The 26,841-nt window shown below is 52.0% G+C and overlaps 1 protein-coding gene across 1 annotated transcript; it reads left to right on the forward strand.

The window, feature by feature from the left end:
• The first annotated feature begins 901 nt into the window (after positions 1-901).
• CRLF2 (cytokine receptor like factor 2) lies at positions 902-20,610 on the forward strand. The gene is made up of 9 exons (XM_047847402.1): positions 902-940; positions 1,040-1,185; positions 8,199-8,301; positions 9,756-9,919; positions 11,630-11,763; positions 13,796-13,958; positions 15,126-15,231; positions 17,421-17,505; positions 19,691-20,610. Exons 2-9 carry the CDS (start codon positions 1,104-1,106, stop codon positions 19,964-19,966), a joined length of 1,113 nt encoding a protein of 370 aa, XP_047703358.1. The 5' UTR covers positions 902-940; positions 1,040-1,103; the 3' UTR covers positions 19,967-20,610.
• Positions 20,611-26,841: the final 6,231 nt, after the last annotated feature.

Below are 26,841 nucleotides of genomic sequence, written 5' to 3' on the forward strand. Positions count from 1 at the left end.
GCCTCTCCCCTAGAAATTCCAGTGGGAATGCCAGCCTACCAACATCTTGATGTTAGCCCAGGGTGACCAGTGTTGGACTTAGGATGTGCAGAATGTTCTTGGTAGACAGATCCCTGGTCTCGGGCCAGGAGGATTTGAGTCACCCTGCGCTTAACACGTGATTGGAAGACAGCTCACTGTTAGCTTCTCAGAAACACAGGTTTTTTCAAAAGTTTATTTATTTTTGAGAGAGAGAGAGAGAGAGAGAGAGAGAAGGGGAGGGGCAGAGAGAGAGAGAGAGAGAGAGAGAGAGAGAGAATCCCAAGCAGTTTCCAGGCTGTCAGTACAGAGCCTGATGCAAGGCTCAAACCCACAAACTGTGAAATCATGACCTGAGCTGAAACTGAGAGTCAGATGCTCAACCGACTGAGCCACCCGGGCGCCCCTAAACACACAGTTTTTAACTCTAGAATAAACTTATTCCTGCTTTATTTTGTTTAGTTTTGTTTTTGCCTATGTCGTTCTGGTCACGAATTCTGTGAGTGTCTGTGAAAATGCTTGGTAACTGGGGCTGTTTTTGCAAATACAGAAATCACTGTTATTAGTAGTAGAATTGAAGAAAAACATTTTTGAAGGTCATCTCGATCCCCAGTGGGGGGCTTGAACTCATAACCCTGAGACCAAAAAAAAAAAAAAAAAAGATTCGTCATTCGAATTCTGAAAGTCCCCAGAGTGTGCCCGTTGGGATGCCAGGCTCTTGCCCACGTGGCTGGAGACAGACGGGGAGGGGGCACCAAATGTTTGTGCCTCTGGGTGACCTTGAAGCCTGCTGTCCAGCACCCCTGAGCACAAAGTGGCTGCAGGAGCCCAATCTGCTCAGGATGGTCCTGACCAGCCGGGAAGGCTTGGAGCCCAGCTCGTCAGCGTGGATGCAAGACTGATGTCTCTTTTTGGTCGTGATGTTGGTTTTGTTTTTTTTTTTTCTCAAGAGTCATCTTTTTAAGATCCACCCTGCTTCCCGTTGTCATTTCCTTGTTTCTGTTCCACTCTTTAAAAACAGGGTGACCTCTGTGCCTTAGGCATCAGGGCACAGATCCTGCTCACTGCCTCCTCTCTGTCCCAGCATGAGGACAGTCTTCCTGCCCTGTGCAGCGGCCGCCCTGTTTCTGCTGGGACGTGCGACGGCTTCGGGGGACCCGGGACAGGGTGAGCCGCCGTGCAGATGCGGTGACATGTGCACACAGAGTGTCCTTGAGTTGAACGTACCTTTCCCTGCCTCCTTCCTTCTTTCTTTTCTTCTTCTTTCTTTCTTTCTTTCTCTTCCTTCCTTCCTTCCTTCTCTCTCTTTCTCTTTCTTTCTTATCTTTTTTTTTTCTCTTTTGCAACTACGGTGTCTTTTTGTTTGTTTTTTGTTTGTAAAAGTAACAAGGAGCTTGGACAGTTCTCTGAGTCTTTGAAAACCTGAGTTTCTCTGATGTGAAGGGACACTGTTGTTTTTTCATGTTTATTTATTTATTTTGAGAGAGAGAGAGCAAGAGAGCAGGGGAGGGGCAGAAAGAGGGATAGAGAGAGAGAGAGAAAATGAGCAGGGGAGGGGCACAGTCAGAGAGAGAGAATCCCAAGCAGGCTCCGCACTGTCAGCACAGAGCCCGAGTCAGGGCTCAAACTCGCAAACCCCGAGATCATGACCTGAGCTGAAATCCAGAGCTGATGCATAACCAGCTGAGCCCGCCGGGCACCCCACAGAGGGCTCATTATTGACGGTGTTTGAATGGATCAGGCGTGAATGGAAAAATAAATAAATAAATGAGCCCCTGGGTGCCCCACCGAGATTCTGGTGGTTTCACGGTTCTTGCTGCCTTCCTTGCAAGAGATCCAAGGGTTTGCTTTCAATTAACGTGTATCTGCTGGTAACGAGGTCACCACAGATCCTCGGACGGACATGAGGGTGTCCCCACCGTGTCAGGCCGTCACAGGTGTGTGTTGTCTGAACCCGTGCCTGCTAGTTTCCAGAACCTTCTTTCCCTGTCCATGCTCATATGTTACAAGCTTTGATAGAAGGGGCCAGGGAGAGAGGGCGGAGAGCCTGGGGGCAGGGGTCCTTCCTTCCCAAACAGGTTGGACTTGATTTTCTAGCCTGGCGGGTGGTGGAGATGGGAGCCCCCCGAGGGCACATCAGGGACTTTTCGGTTCTGAACTGTCACACTGCCTGCTTACGCGCCTGGTTTGCAAGGGTCCGTGGGCACCTGTTTGCTATGGTCTGCTGATGACACACGGGGTTTCCAGCCGGCCCAGGAAGGGGTCCGAGGGAGCCTGGATGGGGGGGTCCCCGGGCTGGCGCTGGTGATTCCCAGACTGTGTGCAGTCAGAGACGGAATGCAAGTGGGGGAGGGGCAGAGAGAGAGGGAGACGCAGAATCCCAAGCGGGTTCCAGGCTCTGAGCCATCAGCACAGACCCCGATGCGGGGCTCGAACCCACCAACCGTGAGATCAGGACCCGAGCCCAAATCAAGAGTCGGATGCTTAACCGACGGAGCCCCCCAGACACCCTGGGTTTAGACCAGTTGTGGATTCTGACCCGCTTGAAGCACATCCATCAGCAGGTGCCTCTAAGCGTCTTTACTGGACAGAGGTGGACAGACAGACCCACTGATGGCTCAGGGTCAAGCTGAACGCACTGAAAGCCTTTCTAGTAACTTCTCAGAAAACACTGACGCTGGTTTTCTTTCTGAAAGGCATCTGTGGTTTGCTCGCCCTTCTTACAAGGGACCTGCCTTCCCCCCGAGTCACTGCAGCTGGGAAAGCCTTCGGAACTAAGTACCGGGAACCCAGGGTGTCCCGTCGTGAATCTATGGGGACTCAGAAAGCCACGGGGCAGAGAGAGAGAGAGGGACAGAGAGGCAGATGCCCACTGACAGCAGGGAGCTGGACGTGGGGCTCAAACCCATGAACCCTGAAGTCATGATCTGAGCCAAAGACACTTAGTCCACTGAACCCCCCCCGGGCACCCCCCAGCTTAAAAAAAAAACCTTGGTTCTTTTTGTCACTTAAACTCAAGGTAGTCAACGAATAATGTCGTATTGGTTTCAGGAGTAGATTCAGACACTTTCCTATTTGACCGACACGTGGGTGTTGGGTTCGCAGTGGTCTCGTTACTGGAAACCCGAGGGCCCCCGGGAATGGGAAGTGAGCAAGCATTCTAAGTGACATTGCCTACCTTGTGACGCCGTGGTCCCCCCCCCCCCCCCACCGCCCACTGGCCCCATGACCCACTGCTCTGATGGGACCTTGTGTACTCACCCCAGAAATACCCAGGGCTCTTTGGGGGCAGAGTCCCTCTTTGCAGCAAATTCTCGTGATCCATTAATCACCTTTCTGTCTGTATAGAAAACATGATCAGAATCAGAAGAATTCATTGCAACCATTTCTGTCTTTTTTTTTTCTTTTTGATAGAATAGGCTTTTAAAAATGTTTATTTATTTTGAGAGAGAGAGAGAGAGAGTATGGGAAGGAGGAGACAGAGAGGAAGAGAGAGAATCCCCAGCAGGCCCCAGGCCGTCAGCACAGAGCCTGACCTGGGGAGGGGGGCTCCGTGTCATGAACCATCAGGTCAACCGATGACCTGCCCTGCAAATCAAGAGTTGGACGCTTCACCTACTGAGCCACCCAGGCGCCCCCTTTTCAACCCTTTCTTAGGTTGCTCCCAAGACCAGGTCATGAGGTATCATAGAATTATGTGGTCAGATACAATTTTTACAAAATTAAGTTGCTTATTCTGTTTTAAACAGTTATGGTAAACCGAGGCTCCCGGGGGGCTCATGGGTTGAGTGTCCGACTTCAGCTCAGGTCATGATCTCATGGTGTGTGAGTTCGAGCCCCGTGTCGGGCTCTGTGCTGACAGCTTGGAGCCTGGAGCCTGCTTCCGATTCTGTGTCTCCCTCTGACCCTGCCCCTCCCCCACTCACGGTCTCTCTCTCTCTCTCTCTCTCTCTCGCTCGCTCTCACTCTCTGAGGAATAAACATTAAAAAAATTAAACAATTATGGTAGACTATATGTAAAAATTTCCATGTTAAGCACTGTATTAAGTACATTTGCATTTTTGTGCAATCATCCCTACCATCCATTTCTAGAATGTTCTCAGCTTCCCAAACTAAAACTCAGTCCCCATGAAACATGGCCTTGCGCCCCCGCCCCATCTCCTGGCCCCACCACCTTGTGCATGAGGGGTCTCCACGGAAGTGTGGATTCTCAGGAACTATTGATGAAGTCTGGAAATCAGTGCCCCAAAGACCTTTGTCTCTCTCTTCCTCACCCCCACCCTCTGGACAGACAGCTTGTGTCACTAGGGCTGTCTGTCTTACAGGTTCTACAGTTTTATATCTTTGCCTCTTGACAGAACCCAATAAATTCATCACATCTAGTAAAATTCACACGTTTTGTGACCAACAGCTGTGGGGTAAAGCACCTTCTCCAAAAAGTTCCTTGTTGCTGAGCCACTGATGTTCAAAGATGGCACCCCTCAGACCACAAGACTCAGGTGGCATCGTTCCGTGGAAATAACAGACTGACCGTGGCCCAGGAGGGTGGGTAATTCCTACAGACGTGTGGGTTCTCCTCACCCTGTCTGGAAAATTTAACCAGAGGCAAAATGGCTGCCCGTCCAGAAGCCTCCTCCACAAAGGAGAAGAACCATCATATGTTAAAATAAACATTCAGCCTCAACGCCGTCTGACTCCCATGCAATCCGTTAAAGAGATTTGCGAAGATGGAAACCCTTTTATAGAGCTGGTGGGCAGAACCCATTACACACGTATTCCGGGGACAAGCGATCACTAGTTCTCCAGTAGGAGCCTCATCGGTACTGTTTGTCATACAAAGTTCTCCCTAAATTCATGGATGTGACCATCTGTGTTGAGCTAACTGGCTTCATCCAATGGAGAAAAGATAGTTTTTTATTTTATTTTATTTTATTTTATTTTATTTTATTTTATTTTATGGAGAAAAGACAGTTTATTTTATTTTATTTTAAATTATGTTTTAATAATTGGAAGATGCCTTTAAAGTACTCTCAAGAGCCAACGTGAATCACAACCCCAAGATCGAGAATCTCACGCTCCACTGCCTGAACCAGCCAGACGCCCCGTTTATTTTTAACAGGAACAATGAGGTCTTTTATTTTTAAATTTAGATTTGCCCTTACAAGGCACAGGGCAGGGGTGAGGACCACATGCACAAGCAAAGGTTTCCTTTGTACTTTGCAAACCGCACCCGAGCCCTTACAAATGGTTTGCTAATCTCAGGTCCCACTGCCTCAACAGCAGCACTGTGCTGCACGAGAACATTTTGTACAGTCAGCGGGGAGTCTCCCATGGATTCTGTCTCCTTCTCAGAGATGTCTTGCCCACACCCCCGTGTTGAGGACCCCAGACATGTCCCTCACGTACGCTTGACAGGAATGCCTCAGTCCATCCTTGGAAGGAAGCAACAGGGACACAGGGACTACCTTTTCTTTCTCCTTTATTATTATTATTTTTTTACTTTTTAAATTTTTTTAATATTTATTTATTTTTGAGAGAGATGGGGAGGAGAGGCTCAGAGAGAGAGGGGGAAGCAGGTTGCAGGCTCCGGGCTGTCAGCACAGAGTCTGACGTGGGGCTCAAACCTGTGAACTGTGAGATCATGACCTGAGCCAAAGTCAGATGCCCAACTGACGTCCCTGTTTCTCCTCCTCGAATCGAGGAAGCTGCCTCCTGTCCCTGCAGCCAACTCATCAGATGAAACCACAAGATCACTTCTGCTTTCCTGCTGGTGGATGGAGCTGTCTGGCTTTATCAATCAGACATTTCCCATGGACGGAGGTCAAAAAATCTAACGTAATGTTTGCTGAGGACTGAGCGGTCAAGTTCCCTCCCTTTCAGAACCTGAAGGTGTTCACCATAAGAAATGGAAATTCGTTCCCCTTTGGAAGATCAGGGGTTTCCAGAAGCTAGAACGTCCTTCTCGACCCCTCTCTCTCTATTTCTGGGACCGATGCATGAAGGTCAAGATCACCTATAGTGTGATCAGTTACATCAGGAACAATGGCCAGCACAGAACAGAAGTATTCTGCACACTCTGAGCATTAGAAAGGGTTCCTTAAAAACTCAAGGAAAATTCATACCCCTCATTCTGCCTTTGATTTTCAGAGGCTGTGATAGACCCAGAGTCCCATGACGGGAGTTTTCACAGAGAGTCCAATGTGTTTACACGCGTTTGCTTATCAGTTCAGCATGTCTTTCCTGAAGCTTTTTCCACGTGTTGAGCACAGGGCTGGGCACAGTGGGTGATGTGATGTCATCAACCAGATTGGAAAAAGAAAACTAGAATAAGTAGAATAGCTGTGTTGATTAATGGAAGCCAGATTGCCAACATGCAGGACATTGAAAGACAGACTACGCAGATGGCCAATGGCCAAATGATCTACGAAAACAGAGCTCTGATACACAACCTGGACAACCTGTCCAGGAAACCAGCCCCTCGAGTCAATATCTGACGACTTCCCTAAATTGCATCCACGCTTCCAACTCAGAACCAATCAGAGAAAGCCACATACACTCCTCCAGCCAATCACATGGTACAGCAAGCTTTCAACAAACCTCTTCTGCTTGTTCTCATTCGGGTGGTCTTTGTTCATTTCCACAGTGTAGACAGTCATTGGGCCATTGTGTGAGAATATTGGTAGGAGCTCCTGAGGGACACATTAGAGAAACACAAGATTGGATTTGGATTGCTATGGGGCCACCGTGAGAGAAAATGGTTAATTCTGGACCATGAGGTGGGATGTGACCCCATGAGCGTTCATCAGGCCAAACTATCCAGCCCAGAGATGTCAGAGCTGAGCACACAGCGATACTACCAGGACATGTATTTGCCTCCTGCTTGAGGGGTGGGGATGGGGGCTGAACCCAGAACTGAATGTGGAGTGGGAGTCCCTGACCTGGGGACTTCCAGACTCTCTTTCTCAGCATTTGTGGACATGTTTCTGTTCACCTTCCTCTCAGTCACAACCTGCTGGGTGCTAGAAATGTGTCCTTTGATCCATCCATCCATCCATCCATCTATCCATCCATCTTTATATCTATCTATGTATCTATCCACCCATCAATCATCTTTCCATCCATCCATCCAACCGTCAGTTATCTATCTACCTACATATCCATCCCCTATCCATTTATCTATCTATCTATCTGCCTATCTATCTATCTAACCATCCATCCATCATATCTATCTATCTATCTATCTATCTATCCATCATGTCTGTCTGTCTATCTATCTATCTATCTATTCTCTATCCACTTTAACCCAACCCAACACCACTAAGTTCATGCTAGTCTTCCTTATTCCCCAAATTGTTACTCCCTTCTCTGACATTTGGAAAGTTGCCCGTTGTAACACGCAGGATCAGTGCATATTTTCCCGATGCTAGAATACACCCACTAACCACTTTCACAATGACTAACCCAGACATCTGTGAGCATCAAAACTGCACAAGCTTAAGTAACTTTAAAAGCCAAGACCAAAGGACTCACTTGTCTGTAAACTTTTTCTCAACTTGTCATGTGTGCTGTTCCAAGAGAGACAGTGAGTTTGCTGGTGTCTAATGCCCTTCGTGTGACTACAAAAGATGATGTCATCAGACACATGGTTGACACTCCATAGGTGCTGTTCACTCTAATAATGGCCATTATCTCTTGTGAACATCACAAGAAAGGTAGCTATAATATTTTTTTTAATGTTTATTTTTGAGAGAGAGAGAGAGAGGGGAGAGAGAGAGGGAGAGGGAGACGGAGAGGAAGAGAGAGAGAGGGAGACACAGAATCTGAAGCAGGCTCCAGGCTCTGAGCTGTCAGCACAGAGCCTGATGAAGGGCTCGAACCCATGAACTGTGAGATCATGACCTGAACCAAAGTTGGAGGCTCAACCGACTGAGCCACCCAGGCGTCCCTGGGTAGCTGTAGCCTTGCTGCTGACGTTTGCTTCTATCCTGAGCAACCTTTATCTATCCTGCCACTCTTACTGATATAATTAATGCTTGGCTTGTTTCAGACAATCGTGATTCTATCTGTCCCTTTAAAGCACTCAACTATCCTTACGACAGATGTGCTGATGTCCTTTTACAAACCTCCAACCGTTTTCAGCATTGCCTCAAAAGACACCCTATTTGTCTCTTTTCACCCAGAACCAGTCCTGCAGGTTCGGATTATCAACTTTAACTTTGAGACTGTGCGGGTCACATGGAGCCCGAGACGATACTCGGGGACAAATCTGACTTTCGTCTACAAGTAAGTGCTCTCGGGACAGGGAAACCGTGCTCTGAGCTCAAATATGTCTCCCTCTGAGACGCCAACAGTTGGGAGGCAGACATAGCGAATGTGGGAAGAGTCAGAACGTGCACGTGTGAATGTCTGTGGCCGGTCTAGCCTCGAGCCCTCACCGTGACTGCAACCAAAGATCCCCAAGACGTGGAACCGAGTGATGACTGAGTCACGCTCAAAACCACCTAGATTCTGACCAACACAGACACAACTTTCCTTGAGTTGCAGCCATGGCAAAGGTGAACCTTGTGGGATTTTTCACACGAGATTAGCGACAGCCACCTTCTGAAAATGTGTGTCCCTATCACGGGCTTATGTGTGTCACTCGCTCCAACACAGGAGGATAGATGAGGAAGCAAAGGATTCTCCAATTAGTTGAGTCTCAGTTCTGTGAAGGGGAGGTGTTTGGTGTGTGATTGATTCTTCGCAGTTTGGAACAATAAGAGATCAATGGGAAAGTGTAGGCAGGAGCTGTGTTTTAAGGTGAATTGGGGTGATAAATGAGACTCAAGAAGAAAAAGGCGCTGGGATTCCTAGGCACTCACACAGCTAAGTCACTTGAGTATCAGTTTGTTATCAAGGGCGTCGTTGATCTGGCCACTGCCTGGGCCTAACATTGCAGGATACCTGAGACACATCTTCAGTCTTGCTACGTCCCTCCCCAAGTGCCTCCTCAAGTCAGGGGCATGGTTACCATGCAAGTTAAACTGTACTTTTATTAGTTTTCTGGGGGCAGTTGTGACAAAGTATTGGAAATTGTGCAGCTTAGAACAGCAGAAATTCATGCTTTCCCAGATCTGGAGACCAGAAGTCTGAGATCCAGTGTGGGCAGGGCTGCTGAGGTCCAGGAGTGACAGGGCTGCTGAGAATGGGGTGGGGGGGGGGCAGGACCACTGAGATCCAAGAGGGTCATGGTCATAGTCCTTCCAGAGGCTCCGGGGGAGCGTCCTTCCTGCCTCTTCCAGCTTCTGAGTCCTCAGGTGTCTCTTGGTTAATGTCCCTCCCATGTCTGCCTATGTCTTCATGTGGCTTCTGCTCCCTGTCTGTGTCCGTTCCCTTGTGTTTCTTACACGGATTCCTCCATTGACTCTAGGAGACACTCTCATGCCTGATGATCTTACGTCCAGACCTTTTCATCACGTCGACACTGACTGTATTTCCCAATCCGATGCCATTCACAGATTCCAGGGATTAGTCCACGGACATGTTTTTGCAAAGCCCGCATGCAGCCCAGTCCAGGAGACATTCAAGGGACCTCACCTTTCGAGAGAAGGGACGCTTTTCTGTTCCGATCGTTCTTGCTGTGCTTGTAGGAAAGAGTCCTCGTCCTTGTAAAGAAAAAACACCACTTGCCGTCGACGTGCCAAGGTGCTATTTTCACAGGCTGTCTATGGCTGACGCGTTCTGTTTTGTAATTGCAGGTTGAGTAGCGATGAGGCCAGTCGCCCATGCTGCAACTACATCGTTCACGAAAGCCACACTGCCGGCTGCCTCCTGGAGGCAAGAAAGGACGAAATTCTGTGCTTTTCCCTTGGGAATGGAACGGATATCCTTTTCCGAAAGTGCGAGTGGATAAGCGCGTACCGTAAGTACCCAAAAAGAAGTCAGTGCCACGTGCTGCTTTCCTCCTCCAATGGAGAAGAGACTGGCCATCTACAAAGTCTCTCTTGTCACACACACCGGGCAGGGATGCGGCCACACTGAGCAGGGGACCCTGGGGTACCCCGTGGAGGCTGTGAGGTGGGACACCAACCCCAAGATGTGGCATGCCCCCTGGCCCCCAGCAGAGACAGAGAGAAACGCCCTCTCACTCTCGATAGCACCCCATGGGTTTTAATCAGCTGCCTCCAGGGTTGGCCGTCGATCTCGGGTTACAAAACAGTACAAATAGGATGAAACCCTCTTTCCAAAATGTTTATTCTTTACTCTAGATTTCTGTAAGGTAGCGGTGGTTTTTTTTTTCTTTTTTTCCTGTTTTTTGATGGATGGAGTGTCACCGTCTATCTCAGCCCGTGACGAGGGCTATGGACTCCTTACGCATAAAATCAGTCATGGGCTCTGTAGCAGCTTCCAAGGGCGGCCATAACAAATTACCAGAAACTGGGCAGCTTAATACAACTACACCGGCCATTGGATTCAGGGCCACCCTCATCCACGATGACCTCATCCTACCTTGGTGAAATCGTCAAAGACCTTATTTACTAATAAAGCCACATTCTCAGGTGCCAGAGATTAGGACTTGGACGTTCTTGTGGGGGGAGGCCGTTTAACCCACCCCAGTGTCCCTTTGGTACAGGACAAGCTGACTGGGAAGGAGTCTCATGTGACGTTTCCCATGTTCAGTCTTCATTTCGGTTTGCTGGACTGACGGTAACCAAGGACCACAAAACAAGTGGCTCAAAACCAGAGCAATGTACCCTCCCACACTTCCAAAGAGCCCGGCGTGTGAAATCAAGGCTAGCTCCTTCTGGAGGTTGTGGGGGAGAATCTGTTCCATGCTTGTCTCTTGGCTTCTGGTGGCTTTCTGGTGACCCTTGGTGTCCCTTCGTTTGTAGAGACATCAGCCCCATCTATCCTTCTATGGTCACAGGCCCAGAGGTATATCATCTATGTGTGTTCACACGCCCTCCTCCCTCTGTGTGTCTGTGTCCTCGTATGAGGACACCAATGATATAGGATCAGAACCCACCCTACTCCACTAACCCCCGTCTTATCTTTAATAATTACACCTCTAATGATTCCATTTTGAAAAATTTTTTTTTTCAACGTTTATTTATTTTTGGGACAGAGAGAGACAGAGCATGAACAGAGAAAGAGGGAGACACAGAATCGGAAGCAGGCTCCAGGCTCTGAGCCATCAGCCCAGAGCCTGACGTGGGGCTCGAACTCACGGACCGTGAGATTGTGACCTGGCTGAAGTAGGACGCTTAACTGACTGCGCCACCCAGGCGCCCCTAATGATTCCATTTTGAAACACAGTCGTATTGTGAGATATTGGAGGGCGTTAGGACTTTAACACATCCTTTTTTTAGGGGCACACTCTGATTCCCATAACAGATAATTAAGAACTTTTCACACAATTTCGAAGAGTTCCTTCCGTGACCCACACACAGGTCCTTGACGCTCTGGTTAAAACCTCTGCGATAGATAACCCCTCAATCCCATAAGGTATTTACGGAAGGATTCATGCGGGCAGAAAAACGTGAATCTAAGCAAACTTACCCCTATAATGTTAGCAATGTGGAATCTTTGTCTTCCTAGAGGTGGTGGTCATTCTGTTGTCTCTCCTTCTCAGTGAAACCCAGCTCCCCAGAAGATTTGAGTTTCCGCTGGCATGAAGACGCTGTGACGGTCACCTGTTCTGACCTGCCCTATAAGCGTCTTCTCTACGAAATCCAATACAAGAGCATATTCGACACGGAGTGGCAGGTGAGTGGGGGTGGCATCTTCTCAGGGCGAGTGTGAGCGAGAATCCCCAAGTGGTAACTGAGAGAGACGTGGAGAGACTCAGAGACGTGTGTTGACATTTATTTTAAGGAAGTGCTTCTGGGATTATAGGGTCAGGCGAGTCTCAGGCCAGCAGGCTGGAAACCCAGACAGGTTTCCATTATGGTCTTGAGACCGAATTTCCTCTTCTCTGGGAAACTCCAGTCTGTCCTCTCAAGGCTTTCAACTGATTGAGTGAGGCTCACCCACCTTCTGGAGTGATCTAAAGTCGGCTGACTAAAAACACAGTAACACCTAGGCTGACATATGACTAAAAACGTGGATGCCAAATGTGGCCAGATTCACAAATAAAATTCATCACCATCACACCCTGCCAGTCACACCCTGGTTGCCACCCACCCCTGTTTGTATGCCTTGTAAACATATGGGAACCCTTTCTGGTTCTGAGTATATGAGCACAGTCTATGGAATAAATTAAAATTACGTGACTATGAATGACCCAGTGGCTCACAGCTATCTTCCAATAATCAGATGGCTACCGTGTAGACAAGGGATTAAGTTCTTCACAAAAGGGGAACGGGAGCCAATGGGAGAAATCTGCAGACAGCAAATGGAATCACCTGCAACCAGGTGCAGGGAGGTGCCCATCAGTGAAGGCCCCCAAGTCTGAAGTTGGATTGGAGGGGCTCTCCTACAGGACAGCACATGTGGTTAAGCAACGTGGACTCTGAGTTACCTGCCACTCTCAGGAGTCAATGATTCCATACTTCTTCAAGTACACCTGTGTTCACTGATCTCTGCAGACTTGGATAGTGAGGTCGACCAGAAGCACCATATCCCATGGCCCCATCCAGGGAGTAGGGGGAGAGAAGGCAGGGTGAGTATTACTGAACATCTCAGCCCAGGACACTCGATGTCTGCCATCCCTAGGGGGGATGGGAAGGGCTGCCTTCAACATTCATTTAAGATATACTTACTGAGTGTCTACTAAATCCCATGCAATGAGGGCACAGAAGGAGCACGTAGCTAGGGCAACTTGGGAAGAGAAATGCAACAGTAAGGATAAAAGTGACAATACACTGTATTGAGAGGATCATCGTAAGGCAGTTGTATGGACTAGAAGCTGCAGGGAGCCTATCAAAAAAGAGGAAAACTGACCTACTGCTGGTCTGGTAGAACGGAACCACTGAAATGAAATTTGATGAAACTCATCAAAGAAACACATGTCTCAGTAATAGGTGGGTATTGGAGTTTATCTGAAGAACATGCTAGTAACACACAATGTGTCCTGATCAACGATATTGAGCGTTAACAGACTTGAAGGGTATATAAGTTGCCCAATTCTCATCTATTGAGCCCCTTTTTAGAGACTGATTATAAGGAAAGAATTGAAAATGGGGATGAGGTTTTATTCACAAAGACGTCTATTGAAATGTCTGAAATAAATACAAAGCATTGGAGGCCACCTATATGACACACAATAGAAAGATAGTCAAATAAATTATGGCACATCTATATGATCAAATATGTAAGAGCCACCAAAGGCTTTTTAGTGACAAGAAGTGATATTTAGTGATAAAAAGTGACATTTAGTGGTATAAGCGATGTGTAATGACTGTTAAGTGATTATATCATGGAGATAGAATGAAAGGTTTTTACGGTTTTTTGGTTGAGTGTTTGTGTGTGTGTATGTTTTCTAAAGTCTCCAAAGTAAGTATGAGTCACTTTTGGATTCTTACGAAAAATTAGTTTTGTTTTTACAAAGAATAAGTTTTCACTGAGTAATCTTTAAAAGCATCTGTGGGAGTATGTGTTCCAAAGGGTTGTTTCTTCTTGGAGAGGAGTGGGGAGAGATGGTTGCTGCATTTGTCTCTGCCGTTGCTTTAGCTAGGCAGGCAGAGGAATTGCAACAACAATATGAATGCTGAAAAGCAGGCGTCTTATGTGAGTCTCTCACACGAGGGTAAAGAGTTGGGCTAAGGCAGTGATCACTGTCTTTGCTTTCTTTCTCCAGTCGAAGGAGGGCGAAACCTGCAATGTTACGATACAAGGCTTGGATTCTGAGAAATGTTATTTCTTCCGGGCCAGAGTCAAAACACTGGAGTCCAGCTACGGCTCTGACACTTACCCAAGTGACTGGTCCAAGGTGACACACCAGCAGAGGGGCGAGCTGAGAGGTGAGGCTTGCTACACAGCAGTGCACGGGCCAGCAGCCTGTCTTTTGGGGAGAGTGGAATGGGGGCACCTGAAAACACGAATGACCTCACTGCCTACTTCAGAGTTCAGTTTGAAAGTGAGGGCCCTTCTTGTTTCTCTCTCTAGGCTCCCTACCTCATTGGGTAATTTCATTTTTATTTGTATTAACAGCAACAATAATAACACGTACTACTTATGAATGTTACATTGATCTAGGCATAGATTATAGCTATATACATAAATAGATGATAGATAAATTGACATTGATAGGTAAATAAAAGACAGTTGATAGATAAGTAGATAGATAGATAGATACATACATACATACATACATATGATGGTTGGAAGGATGGATGGGTGGATGGGTAGATAGATAGATACATAGATACATAGATATGATGGATGGATGGATGGATGGATGAATGGATAGATAGATGGATAGATAGATAGATAGATAGATAGATAGATAGATATGATGGATGGATGGACAGACAGATGATAGATACATAGATACATAGATACATAGATATGATGGATGGATGGATGGATGGATGGACGAATGGATAGATGGATGGATAGATAGATAGATAGATAGATAGATAGATAGAATGGATGGATAGATGATAGATAGATAGATAGATAGATAGATACATACATACATACATAGGTAGATATGATGGATGGATGGATGGATGGATGGATGGATAGATACATAGATACATAGATACATACATATGATGGATGGAGGGATGAATGGATAGATAGATAGATATAATGGATGGATGGATGGATGGATAGATATATAGATAGATAGATGATAGATAGATACATAGATACATAGATACATAGATACGTAGATATGATGGATGGATGGATGGATGGATGGATAGACAGACAAATGATAGCCAAAAGTAAGCCTCAGTATCCTCAATGCCCCCCGCCCCCCCTTGGCAATGCAGGTACTTGAGGGCAGTGTGTTGACTCCTACAGTGGCTCTCCAGAGACACCGTCTCCCTTTCCAGAATATTTTCCACTGAAATCAAGATTTTCTGACCCTGCCATTTATAAGGGCAGAAAAGTAGAGGGTGGGGGTTGGAGCCTGACCAATCGTGTTGAACACTCACAGTGCTCGTTCTGTTTTGCTTCAGATTCATGCCGGGAGAAAAAGCTTTTCCCCAAATTTATTTTAATTTGTGGTATGATTGCCTTGCTGACCGTGTCCCTTCTCCTTCTGTCTTTATGGAAAGTACGGAGGTAAGGATGACCCTTTTTTTTTTTTTTAAGTTTGTTTATTTAATTTGAGGGAGAGCAAGCACGGGTGGGAGAGAGACAGAGAGAGGAGAGAGAGAGAGAAAGAGAGAGAGAGAGAGAGAATGCAAAGCAGGCTCTGAACTCCTCGCTGAGCCCGATACGGGGCTCAATCCCAGGACCAAGAGATCATGACCGGAGCCGAAATCAAGAGCTGAGCCCAGACATTGCACTGTGACGTTTACAGGTGCAGGTGCCCTGGGGGGGGGGCGGGTGCCTTCCTTGCTTCTTAGGATGAGGTTTCCATAGCAACAGCTGGGGGTCACGCGTAGAGGAAGATATAGAACGGCCCCGGAGCACTGAGGCCAGGTCTGTGCCGGGGGGTGGGTGGCACAACTCTGGAGGGTCCCCTCGGAACGTGCTACAGGGCAGAGACGCTGTGTCTAATTCTTGTGGGTGGCACATGACCTTTCCACCCAATCGCTTCTGTTTTCCCAGCTTGAGTTGCTGATGTCCAAACACTTCTCTACCAGTGATGTGCTTGGGGTTTTATTGACTTATTAATATTTTTTTTAACATTTATTTATTGCTGAGACACAAAGAGAGACAGAGCATGAGCAGGGGAGGGGCAGAGAGAGAGGGAGACACAGAATCCGAAGCAGGCTCCAGGCTCCGAGCTGTCAGTGCAGAGCCTGATGCAGGGGTTGAACTCATGAACCGTGAGATCGTGACGTGAGCCAAAGTCAGACGCTTAACTGACGGAGCCACCCAGGCGCCCCTGTTTGGTGTTTTAAATACAGACCTGGAATCACCCCCGAGGGAAAGTTAGGGTCTCACTTCCTGGAGCACATTAACACTTGGCAGTATTTTCAGTATATGTGCTGCTGAAGCGAGCACAACACAACACTTGGCAGTATTTTCAAGGGGAGCCCCTACTTGCAGTGAGGAGTAAAAAGTCAACTGTACTGGTATCTTAGGGTTCCTGTAACAAAGGAGCAAACAAGGAGAGGCTCCCACCACAGACATCTATCCCGTCTCAGTTCTGGAGGCTGGGAGGCTGAGATCCAGGCAGGGCTGAGGCTTGGGGTGTGAGATCCAGGCAGGTCTGAGTCTGGGGGTCTGAGTTCCAGGCAGGGTTGAGGCCAGGAGTATGAGATCCAGGCAGGGCGGAGGTTGGGAGTCTGAGATCCAGGAGGGGCTGAGCCTGGGAGTCTGAGATCCAAGCAGGGCTGAGGCTGGATGGGTCTGAGATCCAGGGGGGGCTGCGGTTGGGAGTGTGCAGTCCAGGCAGGGCTGGAGGTCTAGAATCTGAGATCCAGGCAGGGCTGAAGCTTGGAGGTTGAGGTCCAGACAGGTCTGAGCCTGGGAGGCTCGATCCAAGCAGGGCTGGAGGCTGGGGGTCTGAGATCCAGGTGGGGCCGAGGCTGGGAGTCTGAGATCCAGGTGTGGGCACAGTTGGTTTTTCCCATGGTCTGTCTCCTTAGCATGTCAATCCCATCCTCTTCTTGTGTCCCTTCTGTCTGTGAGCACACCCATCCTTGTAATTGGTCTCTCTTTTTATAAAGCCACCAGTCATGTTAGATTAGGGTCATATCACATTACAACCTCTTAATTTCAGTGTCTGAGGGCCTGTGAATTAAAGTGACCAAAGGCAGGTTAACAGGAGAAAAGGCATATGTTTCTGTACTGATGGTATGATTTTCCGTGCACGCGGGATTCCCTGGGAGGAAATGAACGCGCGGAGCAGCAGTTTGTCTGGGGAGCGCAGACACGACTTTAACAAGGGGCTTGTGCACTAGCGGGTAGGCAGAGGCCAAGGCGTCCCGGAGCTCTAGGGCGGAAATTGTGGGAAGGAGACTAGAACATGAACAGAGCAAATTCATGGCGAGAAAGGTCGTGTGTGTGGAAATTTGTTGCTGATAAAATTGGTCCTCTTCCTGGTGAAAAGTGGGGGTGGGGGGCTCTTTTACAAATGAAAATTTCCGTTGCAACCTGGGAAAGCGTGCCTCAGACTTTAGGCAGGTGGGGAAGGGCAGGCGGCTCCCCCAGTGTCTCCTGGGTCTTAACTGCCACCAGGCCCCCCTCTTAGGACTGTTTCCACCAGTCAGTGCGTTCGTGGCCTTGAGGGAAACCGTGGTCCTGGGGTCACACGCCGCCCGCCCGCCCGCCTGACCAGGTCTCCTTGTGTGTTTCAGACTTCACAAGTGCCTCATGCCCAGCGTGCCCGATCCCAAGCTCACCTTCCCTGGGCTCTTTGAACTGCACCGGGGTAACTTCCAGGTAACTGCCCCCCCCCCCCCCGTTTGTCTCCAAGCTCCTGCCCTGTTCCAAGCCCTGCTTGCTCACGCACACGAGGTGCAGGCAGGCTCTCAGAGGGCGGCCTCTGCTCCAATCGGCCCCGGAGATCTGTGCCCTCTCGGGATTTTCCAGCCCAATCGACCCTCTGATCTCCCCAGGAAGTTGTGCTGTGAATATGTTACCTCTGAAAACAAACCATAGACTTCCGCTTTTAAAACGGTTTACGGCCGTTACTTCATTCACTTGAGAGAGGTTGGTGGGGCTATGAGTGGGAGCTGCTGGGAATTGGGGGGAGGGGAGCAGCCCCCACCCTGGGGAGCCCAACACCAGTGGCTTGCCTTGTGCAGCACTTTCCCGGCACGGCCCCCAAGCAAGAGGCTTCAAACAACACAAACAAATCACCTCCTGTCTCCCAGTTCTGCAGACCAGAGGCTGAGACCCAGGCAGGGTGGGGCTGCTGAGATCCAGGCAGGGCAGGACCACTGAGATCCAGGAGGGGCAGGGCCGCTGAGATCCAGGCAGGGCAGGGCCACTGAGATCCAGGAGGGGCAGGACCACTGAGATCCAGGCAGGGCAGGGCTGCTGACATCCAGGCAGGGCAGGGCCACTGATATCCAGGCGGGGCAGGGCTGCTGAGATCCAGGCAGGGCAGGGCCACTGAGATCCAGGCAGGGCAGGGCCGCTGAGATCCAGGCAGGGCAGGGCCACTGAGATCCAGGAGGGGCAGGGCCGCTGAGATCCAGGCAGGGCCGGGCCACTGAGATCCACGCAGGGCAGGGCCACTGAGATCCAGGCAGGGCAGGGCCACTGAGATCCACGCAGGGCCGGGCCACTGAGATCCAGGCAGGGCAAGGCCGCTGAAATCCAGGAGGGGCAGGGCCACTGCGACCCAGGCAGGGCAGGGCCACTGAGATCCAGGCAGGGCAGGGCCACTGAGATCCAGGCAGGGCTGTGCTGCCTCCAGAGTCTCCAGGGAGGGTCCCTCCTCCTCTTCCAGCTTCTGGGGCTCCAGGCGCCCCTGGGCTTGTGGCCGCGTCCCTCCCGTCTCTGCCTCCGGCTTCACGGGGCCTCTCCTCTGTGTCTGTGTGTCCCCTTGTGTCTCTTACAAGGACACCTGTCATTGGCTTAGGGCCCCCCTGATCCCGGATGGGCTCTTGTCAGATCCTTCCCTTCATCCCATCTGCAAAGACCCTGTTTCCCAAACAAGCTTCTGTATGGAGGCTGTGGGACTTCCACCTCCTCGAGGAGGAAGCTGAATTTCCAAACCCCTTAGATACAAGGGAGGAAGAACACAGCAGGGGAAACCTCGTCCTCCACCCCTTACTTTCTGTGTCCAGAACCTGCCAGTGAAACGCACAAAAGACAGATGAGCAGCAGACAAAGTTTGTTACGTGTGCACATGACTCTGGGGCGTCCCAGAAAAGAAGCGTAAGCCCCAAAGAGTTGCTGAGACCCGCGGGCTCCCACGGTGTTTTGGCCAAGCGTGATCAATTGTGCAGAGGTGACAGGGCAGAGAAGGGTGGGCGGGCGGGCCTGTGGCTGGCAGGCGAGGGAAGAGGAGTACAAGATGTGTTGGCGAATAGGGCGGGTTGAGTAAGCTGCGCTATTTGGACTTGAGCTTCGGGGGTGAGCAGGGCTGTGCTGCAGTTGTAAGGTCACCGTTCATTGGTTTTCGAGAGAGAGTCAGAGCGTGCACGGGGGAGGGGCAGAGAGAGAGGGAGACACAGAATCCGAAGCAGGTTCCGGGCTCCGAGCTGTCAGCGCAGAGCCTGATGCAGGGGTTGAACCCACAGGGATCCGTGTGGCACATTCTGCCGACTGAGCCAGCCAGGCCCCCCCAACGACAAGACCCCGCGAGACCCACAAACAGAATCAAGTTCCAGAAGCGCCACCATGAAAGTCCTGTTTCTTGTCCTAACACTTGAAAAGAGCCGCACAGGGTTTAGAAACAGCCTCTGAGGCTGATGATGAGGGGCGGGTCTAAAAGCACCGTGGGCAGAGCTCAAAGATGCCAAACACGAACGAGAGGGTTTTGTGTTCCCCTGGGCTCCGCGTGTGTGCCCCAGGGAGGCTGGCCGGGGCCCTGGGATGCTCGGCCACAGGACCCTTGCACCAGCCCCGAGGCATTTCTTCGCGCTCAAGATGCACTGTTTTATTATTCCCGCAGGAGTGGATCAAGGATACACAGAACGTGTCCCACGTGGCCAAGACGGAGGCCACGGAGCAGGAGTGTGTCCCTGAAGAGACCCTCGTTGTCCAGCTACAGAAGGCCGAGGCCGAGATGCCCATCGTGACGACCGGCCCGTTGTGCCCTCCAACGGAGGGGGAAGAGGCCTCCGGGGACGCCAGCCCGGTCGCGTGCCAGCCCCCACAAAGGGGCGAGGTGGTCTCTCTGGGGGGCTTCACGTTTGTGATGACTGACAACTCATACATGCTGTTATGAGGGGGTGCAAATTCAAAACCCAACATTGGGGCCTACATTGACATTGTAGCATCTGAGGGACTCAGTACGACCACCAAGGGAACACCAACTATGCCAGCGTGTGTGATGGGGGTGGGGGGCTCACTGAGGACCCTAACCGCCCAGCCAGGGCACTCCGTGTGTCAGCTTTCCCCCCACGCACGGTGGATGGGACTCCGTCTGTCGAGTGCTTCTTGTTTCCAGCTCACATGTGCCTGCGGCTGATGGTTTCCCATCCATCGCGAAGGACGCTGGCCAGGGCTCCCTGACGTCATCTCCCTCCGTGCACGTCGCCCGCGTGCTGTTCCGACAACATTTACCGTCCCGGGCACTTTGCGAGCCCTTTTGTTACGCAGCACACATGTCCCGCGAGCAAGCCACTCCGCTCCCGGGTAGGAAAGGAAGCCTGCTTTACGGATGCGAACGAGCCACGCGGCACCTGCTCTCACACGCGAAAACACCCACTTGGCAACGACAGGACCGCGTTCTCCAGCAGAGTCCGTTTCTGTGGGCGTCCACACGCATGGCGTTGAGTCTGGATGCCTGTGGACCTTTGACCGGATCCATCCTGCCCTTGAGGACATAACGTGTTTTTCTTTTGTAATGGAAATAAAGGAAGGTTTATCGCCTGGGCTTCAACTGCATAGATTATCGAGATCTTGGTTCTTTGGGCTGGTGGTGAGTCTAGCTTGTCTGTCTGGGGTCTCTGCCCGTTGGAGTAAATAAGTTTGGAGCTCGTGTGTGTGTGTGCGTGTGTGTGTTGGGGAAAACCTCTTTCCCACCCCGAAAACCCTCCACGGATGCAAAGAAGAGTTTTATCACAGAGCCTGCAGGAAACCACCTCACAGGCAACCCGCCCAGAGGTCACAGTGATAGAGTCTCACTGGCTCTTTTAGCTTCAAAGCACACAACCCATTCCTGTTCTCAAGGGGAGTTTTGTCTAATCTTCAGCATTGACGTGGGTTTGCAGTTCGGAGCCACCACCCACCTGGGGTCTGACGTCCAGGAGGGGCTGAGGCTGGGGGTCTGAGATCCGGGTGGGGCTGGGTGTTGGGAGTCTGAGATCCAGGCAGGGCCGAGGCTGGGAGTCTGAGATCCAGGCAGGGCTGAGTGTGGTGGTCTGAGATGCAGGCAGGGCTGAGGGTGAGGGTCTGAGATTCAAGCAGGGCTGAGTCTGGGAGTCTGAGGTCCAGGCCAGTCCAAGGCTGAGAGTCTGAAGTACAGGCCAAGGCCAGAAGTCTGAGATACCAGCTGGCTGAGTTTGGGAGTTTGAGATCCTTGTTGGGCTGAGCCTGGGGGTTGAGATCCAGGCAGGGCCGACGCTGGGAGCCTGAGGTCCAGGCACGGCTAAGGTTGGGGGTCTGAGATCCAGGCAGGGCTGAGGCTGGGGGTCTGAGATCCAGGTAGGGCCGAGGCCAGAGTCTGAGATCCAGGCAGGGCTGAGGCTGTGAGCCTGAGGTCCATGCAGGCCCGAGGCTGAGGGTCTGAGATCCTGGCAGGGCCGAGGCTGGGAGTCTGAGTTCCAGGCAGGTTGGAGGCTGAGGGTCTGAGATGCAAGCAGGGCTGAGTCTGGGGGTCTGAGTTCCAGGCAGGGCTGAGGCTGGGGGTCTGAGATCCAGGCAGAGCTGAGGCTTCAGTCTGAGATCCAGGCCAGAGCTGAGCCCAGGCAGTGGCTGAGGCCACGCAGGGCCGAGGCTGGTTCCTCCTGAGGCCTCTCTCCTGGGTGTATAGAGTTGGTCTTCTGTCCCTGTGTCCTCACATCGTTATGTGGTCGTCCCTCCCTGTTTGTCTGTGTCCTGACCTCCTGTTCTTTTTTTCTTTAATTTTTTAAATGTTTATTTAGTTTTGAGAGAGGGACAGAGCGTGTAGTGGGGAGGGGCAGAGAGAGAGGGAGACAGAATCGGAAGCAGGCTCCAGGATCCGAGCTGTCAGCACAGAGCCCGACGCGGGGCTCGAACTCACAAGCCGTGAGATCCTGACCTGAGCCAAAGTCGGACGCTGGACCCCTTGAGCCCCCCTGGTGCCCCTCCCCCGGCCTCCTAGTCTTATGAGGACACCCATCCTATGGGATCAGGACCCACCCTATGAGCGTCATTGTGCCTTGACCCCCTCCTTAAAGACCCCACTGCGAGCACAACGGCATTCTGAGGTCCTGGGGTCATGGCATCTGCCTACAGATTCTGGGCTGATACAATGCTGCCCATAACAGGGACCAGTCAACCCAGAGAAAAGCTGGCCCTAAGAAACGTGAACCGTGCCCCACGGGTGTCCCACGGGAGAGGCACTGGGGAGCAGGTGCCCGTGCACCCACACCCCCTCCCTCTGTCCCCCCGCCCCGTACACATCCCCCCTTCCCCCGGAGAGAGGCTCACCAGGGCTCCCCTGCGAAGCAGAAACCCCGGGGCTGCGTCTCTGTCCCCTGCGGGATCATCCCGGGGAGGAGGGAGGCTGTGCGTTCAACTATTGGACCCCTCATCCCCGGGACGGCTTCTGGGGAAGCCACGTGCGCACCTGTTCCCGTGGGGGGGGAGCCACGAGGAAGCACTTTCTGGTGGCGGCCAGAGCAGCCTGTTTTCATCGCACAGAAAACCCAGAGGTTTCACACCTGCTTGGAAAGCACCCCCGTGACTGCGGGGGCCAGGCCCCTAACGCAGGCGGCCGGGGGAGCGGGGGGCTCAGAGCCCCGCCTCTGTGTGCGTGTGTCAGTGCTGATCTCGCGACGGCTGGGGGCAAACACCACTTCAGAGCAGAACCGGACCCTGGGTCCAGTTCTCGGACCCAATGCTGTCCCGTTCACAGGTGTGCATGGGGCCGGGTGCTTCCATACGGTGAGTTCTGCGGGTTCAGCGACGCGTGTTAAAAACAGAGAGAGAGAGACAGAGGGAAATGAGACAGTGGTGAATGTAGAAAGACACCTTTCATTCCGGAACGTGGCAGTCGCGGACAGGAAACCTCGGGAGAGACCCAGCTTGGCTCTGAGTGCAGGGTGGGCCCGCGGGGTGGGTGGCGAAGCAGCAGCTGGAAACCCACCAGAAGCAGCATCAGGGGTAAGTGGGATCCTGCCCAAACGGATGTCCCAGGACTCCTGCCGAAGGCAGAGCGGGGTGATCAGACGTGACCTGGGGAGGCGGGCAGTGAGAAACCCCTTCAGGTCTCCAGGTGAGCAGATATCCAGGTGACTAGCTCTCCAGGTGAGCAGATATCTAGCTGACTAAGTATCCAGGTGAGCAGATATCCAAGTGACCAGATATTCAGGAGACTAGCTCTCCAGGTGAGCAGATATCCAAGTGACTAGCTCTCCAGGTGAGCAGATATCCAGGTGACTAGCTCTCCAGGTGAGCAGATATCTAGCTGACTAAGTATCCAGGTGAGCAGATATCCAAGTGACCAGATATCCAGGAGACTAGCTCTCCAGGTGAGCAGATATCCAGGAGACTAGCTCTCCAGGTGAGCAGATATCCAGGTGACTAGCTCTCCAGGTGAGCAGATATCTAGCTGACTAAGTATCCAGGTGAGCAGATATCCAAGTGACCAGATATCCAGGAGACTAGCTCTCCAGGTGAGCAGATATCCAGGAGACTAGCTCTCCAGGTGAGCAGATACCCAAGTGACTAGCTCTCCAGGTGAGCAGATATCCAAGTGACTAGCTCTCCAGGTGAGCAGATATCCAGGTGACTAGGTATCCAGGTGAGCAGATATTCCAGTGATTACCTCTCCAGGTGAGCAGATATCTAGCTAAGTATCCAGGTGAGCAGATACCCAAGTGACTAGCTCTCCAGGTGAGCGGATATCCAGGTGACTAAGTATCCAGGTGAGCAGATATCCAAGTGACCAGATATCCAGGAGACTAGCTCTCCAGGTGAGCAGATACCCAAGTGACTAGCTCTCCAGGTGAGCAGATATCCAGATATCCAGGTGGCCACATATTGAGAGCAGTTGTCAGTTTTTTGGTAAAACTGGGTGATGCAGGGATGAATCCGGAAGCCCGAAGGTCAGGCCTACTTAGAGAAAGGGCGCAGGGGTGCCTGCTAGAGTCTGGTGGAGGAGACAAACTGTAAGGTGTCCGCCCCGTCCTTGTCAATGCCCTGCCTGGGTCTCGTGGGGCCACAGTAACAAATCCCCCCAAACAGGTGCCTGACACGGTGACTGTAATGAGGGTGAGGGTGCTGGGGGAGGGTCCTGCCTTGGAGCCTGGGGGGTGGGGCTGTGAGGGAACCAGTTTGTGTTTTCCAAGCCCCGGTCCGTGGGCCTCCGGATGGTCTCCCCAGACACGTCTGCACGCACCTGGATGGACAAAGCGGTAACGTTCAGCCCTCAGCGCCGATCCTGACCGTGGCCCGCGGTGCTGACGTCCCTCTAGCTCACCTGCCCAGCGTCAGTCGTGCACCTCAGGTACCCGCCTCCCCCAGGGGACCCTGTGTCCTGCCCTTCGCTGGGCTCTGATTCAGGGGGGACGTGGCCGTTTTCCAGCAGGAGGTGTGCCCAGAGGCCACAGACCCCGGGACACGGAAAGTGATGGGACCTCTGCCGTATGTGTTCTAATCTCACCCGCGGGCAACAAAAGCCGAGCCCTGCAGGGGGGGGGGGGTGTCCCTGCAGGTGGAGGGCGATGCTGACCTCCCGGCCCCGTAGAATGCCTCCCCAAAGCCAGGATTTATCAGCCGTCGCTGTGTCCCGAACACGAGTTTGGAGAAGCGCCCCCCGCCCCCCACGGTCACCCCACGGCGAGCCCTCGGGTTTGCGCTCACGGTGCATGTTTGTTCAGCCCAGCAGCCCTCTGCCTCGTTTGAATCCTACATGCCGCGTGCAGCCTGGGAACCGTCAGAAGGAACGCAGATGTTGCACACAAGAGCCGTGACTCACAGATGCTATCTCTCCCCTTTGCATCTCGCTCACAAACGTCCCCCGCCCCACGCGGCCCCCGCCCCCACATGGTGCTTATCACGATCAATGGCAGAGAGAACAGGCGAGGGCTGACGATGCCCCCCTGGCCACCCTTGCACTGGAAAAGGAAGACGGATGCTCCCCCCTCGACGTCCCAGACGCACGGAGAGACTCCGCTCTCTGAACAGGGCTGGCCCACCTGCCTTGAGAACGGCCGGACCTTCGAGGAAAGGGAGGAGCCCTGCTGTTGGCTGTCTGGCCGGGGCTGCGCTGTGTGACCTCAGGCAGTGTCTGAGCCTCTCTGAGCCTTCGTGTCTGGTGTCTCCTGAGGACCCACAGCCCCTTCTGGAGCAGCTGTGGGGATGAAACGCGGGATGGGCACGTGTCCACGTGGGATGGATAGGAGCACAGGGCTGCAAACCCTTGAACCGGCTGCATTTACGCCCATAGTCAAGCGTCACACATGACCCTGTAGGCTCTGTCCCAGCCAACAAAACCATCCCGCGTCGTAGCTGCTTTGCCCACATTTGCCGGGAACAGAGCTCCCTCCCGATGGTTTGTACCCGCTTGAGAATTCCGGACGTAGACGTTCGAGCACAACACGGGACGGCAAAGCACAGACCCTGAGAACGGGAGGTGACGAGTCCTGGACATTGGTGTCTTTTTTCCGAGCTCCTTGGGGCTAATCATGTGGGTCTTCCTGGAGGAGGGGGCAGGGATCGCTCGCTGGGGTTTGGGGGCATCCAGGACTGGTGGGCAGGAGTCTTGCCCTGACAGAGGCCCTTGACTTGGTGGCCTTCGGGTCCCTGTCCCTTGGCTGGGTTCTGCGCCCTGGAAGCCGATGAGGAAACATTGTGCACCGTCCCCCGTGGCTTGGGGATCCCTGGGGAGGCTTCTTCTGGCCACTCCTGCCCCCCATTTGTGCCCAGTGCACCCCATGGAGGGACAGAGAAACGCAGGACCGCAGCTGTCTCCAGCTCACAGGCGAGAAGCTGGCGAAGGTCCCCGCTGTCCTCTCCCCCGACCGTGACCTCTGCTCACCCATGGCCACTGCCAACCTCGAGGCTGTGAATCCCTACTCCAACCTTTCTATGCAGAAGGCACACACCCTCGGCAGGACGTCAGCCACTTGGTGACCCCCAAATACTTCTTAGACACCCCAGCGATGAGAGCTTCCAGGCACATCCATCACATTTCCAGAAGGAACTGTTGTAATCAAGTCTCACAGGAAGTTCGCCCTTTATTCGCTGAGCCAGGACTGTTTCTAATAAAAAAAATGGTTATTTATTTAAAAATGTTTTAATGTGTATTATTTTTGAGACAGAGAGAGAGAGTAAGCAGGGGAGAAACAGACAGAGAGGGAGACAGAATCGGACGCAGCTCCAGGCTCCGAGCGGTCAGCACAGAGCCCCACGCGGGGCTCAAACCCCACGGACCGTGAGATCGTGACCTGAGGCCAAGTCAGACGCTTAACGGACTGAGCCCCCAGGGGCCCCATGCTAGGTGTGTATTTGTAGGGTTCTTATGCAATGTGAGGCTGTAGTGGCTTGAAAGGTGTCCCCCCAGTGGCCACCCACTTGTCCGTAGAAACAGAACCTTATTTGCAAACAGGGTGTTTGCAGATGTAACTAAGTGAAGGATCTGGGATGACCCCTCCTGGACCGGGGGGGGGGCCTGACTCCAAAGGCAGGTGCCTTAAGAGACAGAAGGAGAGAGACAGAGACAGAGGAGAAGCCCCGTGAAGCCGGAGGTGGAGATGGGAGGGACGTGGCCACAGTCCAGGAACGCCTGGAGACCCAGAAGCTGGAGGAGGCAGGAAGGAGCCTCCCCTGCAGCCTGTGGAGGGAGCACAGCCCTGCCTGGATCTCAGGGGTCCTGCTTCCCCTGAAACTCAGTGGCCCTGCCCTTCCTGGATCTCAGTGGCCCCACCCCTCCTGGGTCTCAGTGGCCCTGCCCTGCCTGGGTCTCAGTGG

Source organism: Prionailurus viverrinus, unplaced genomic scaffold, assembly GCF_022837055.1.
Source record: "Prionailurus viverrinus isolate Anna unplaced genomic scaffold, UM_Priviv_1.0 scaffold_48, whole genome shotgun sequence".
NCBI classification, from domain to species: Eukaryota; Metazoa; Chordata; class Mammalia; order Carnivora; family Felidae; genus Prionailurus; species Prionailurus viverrinus.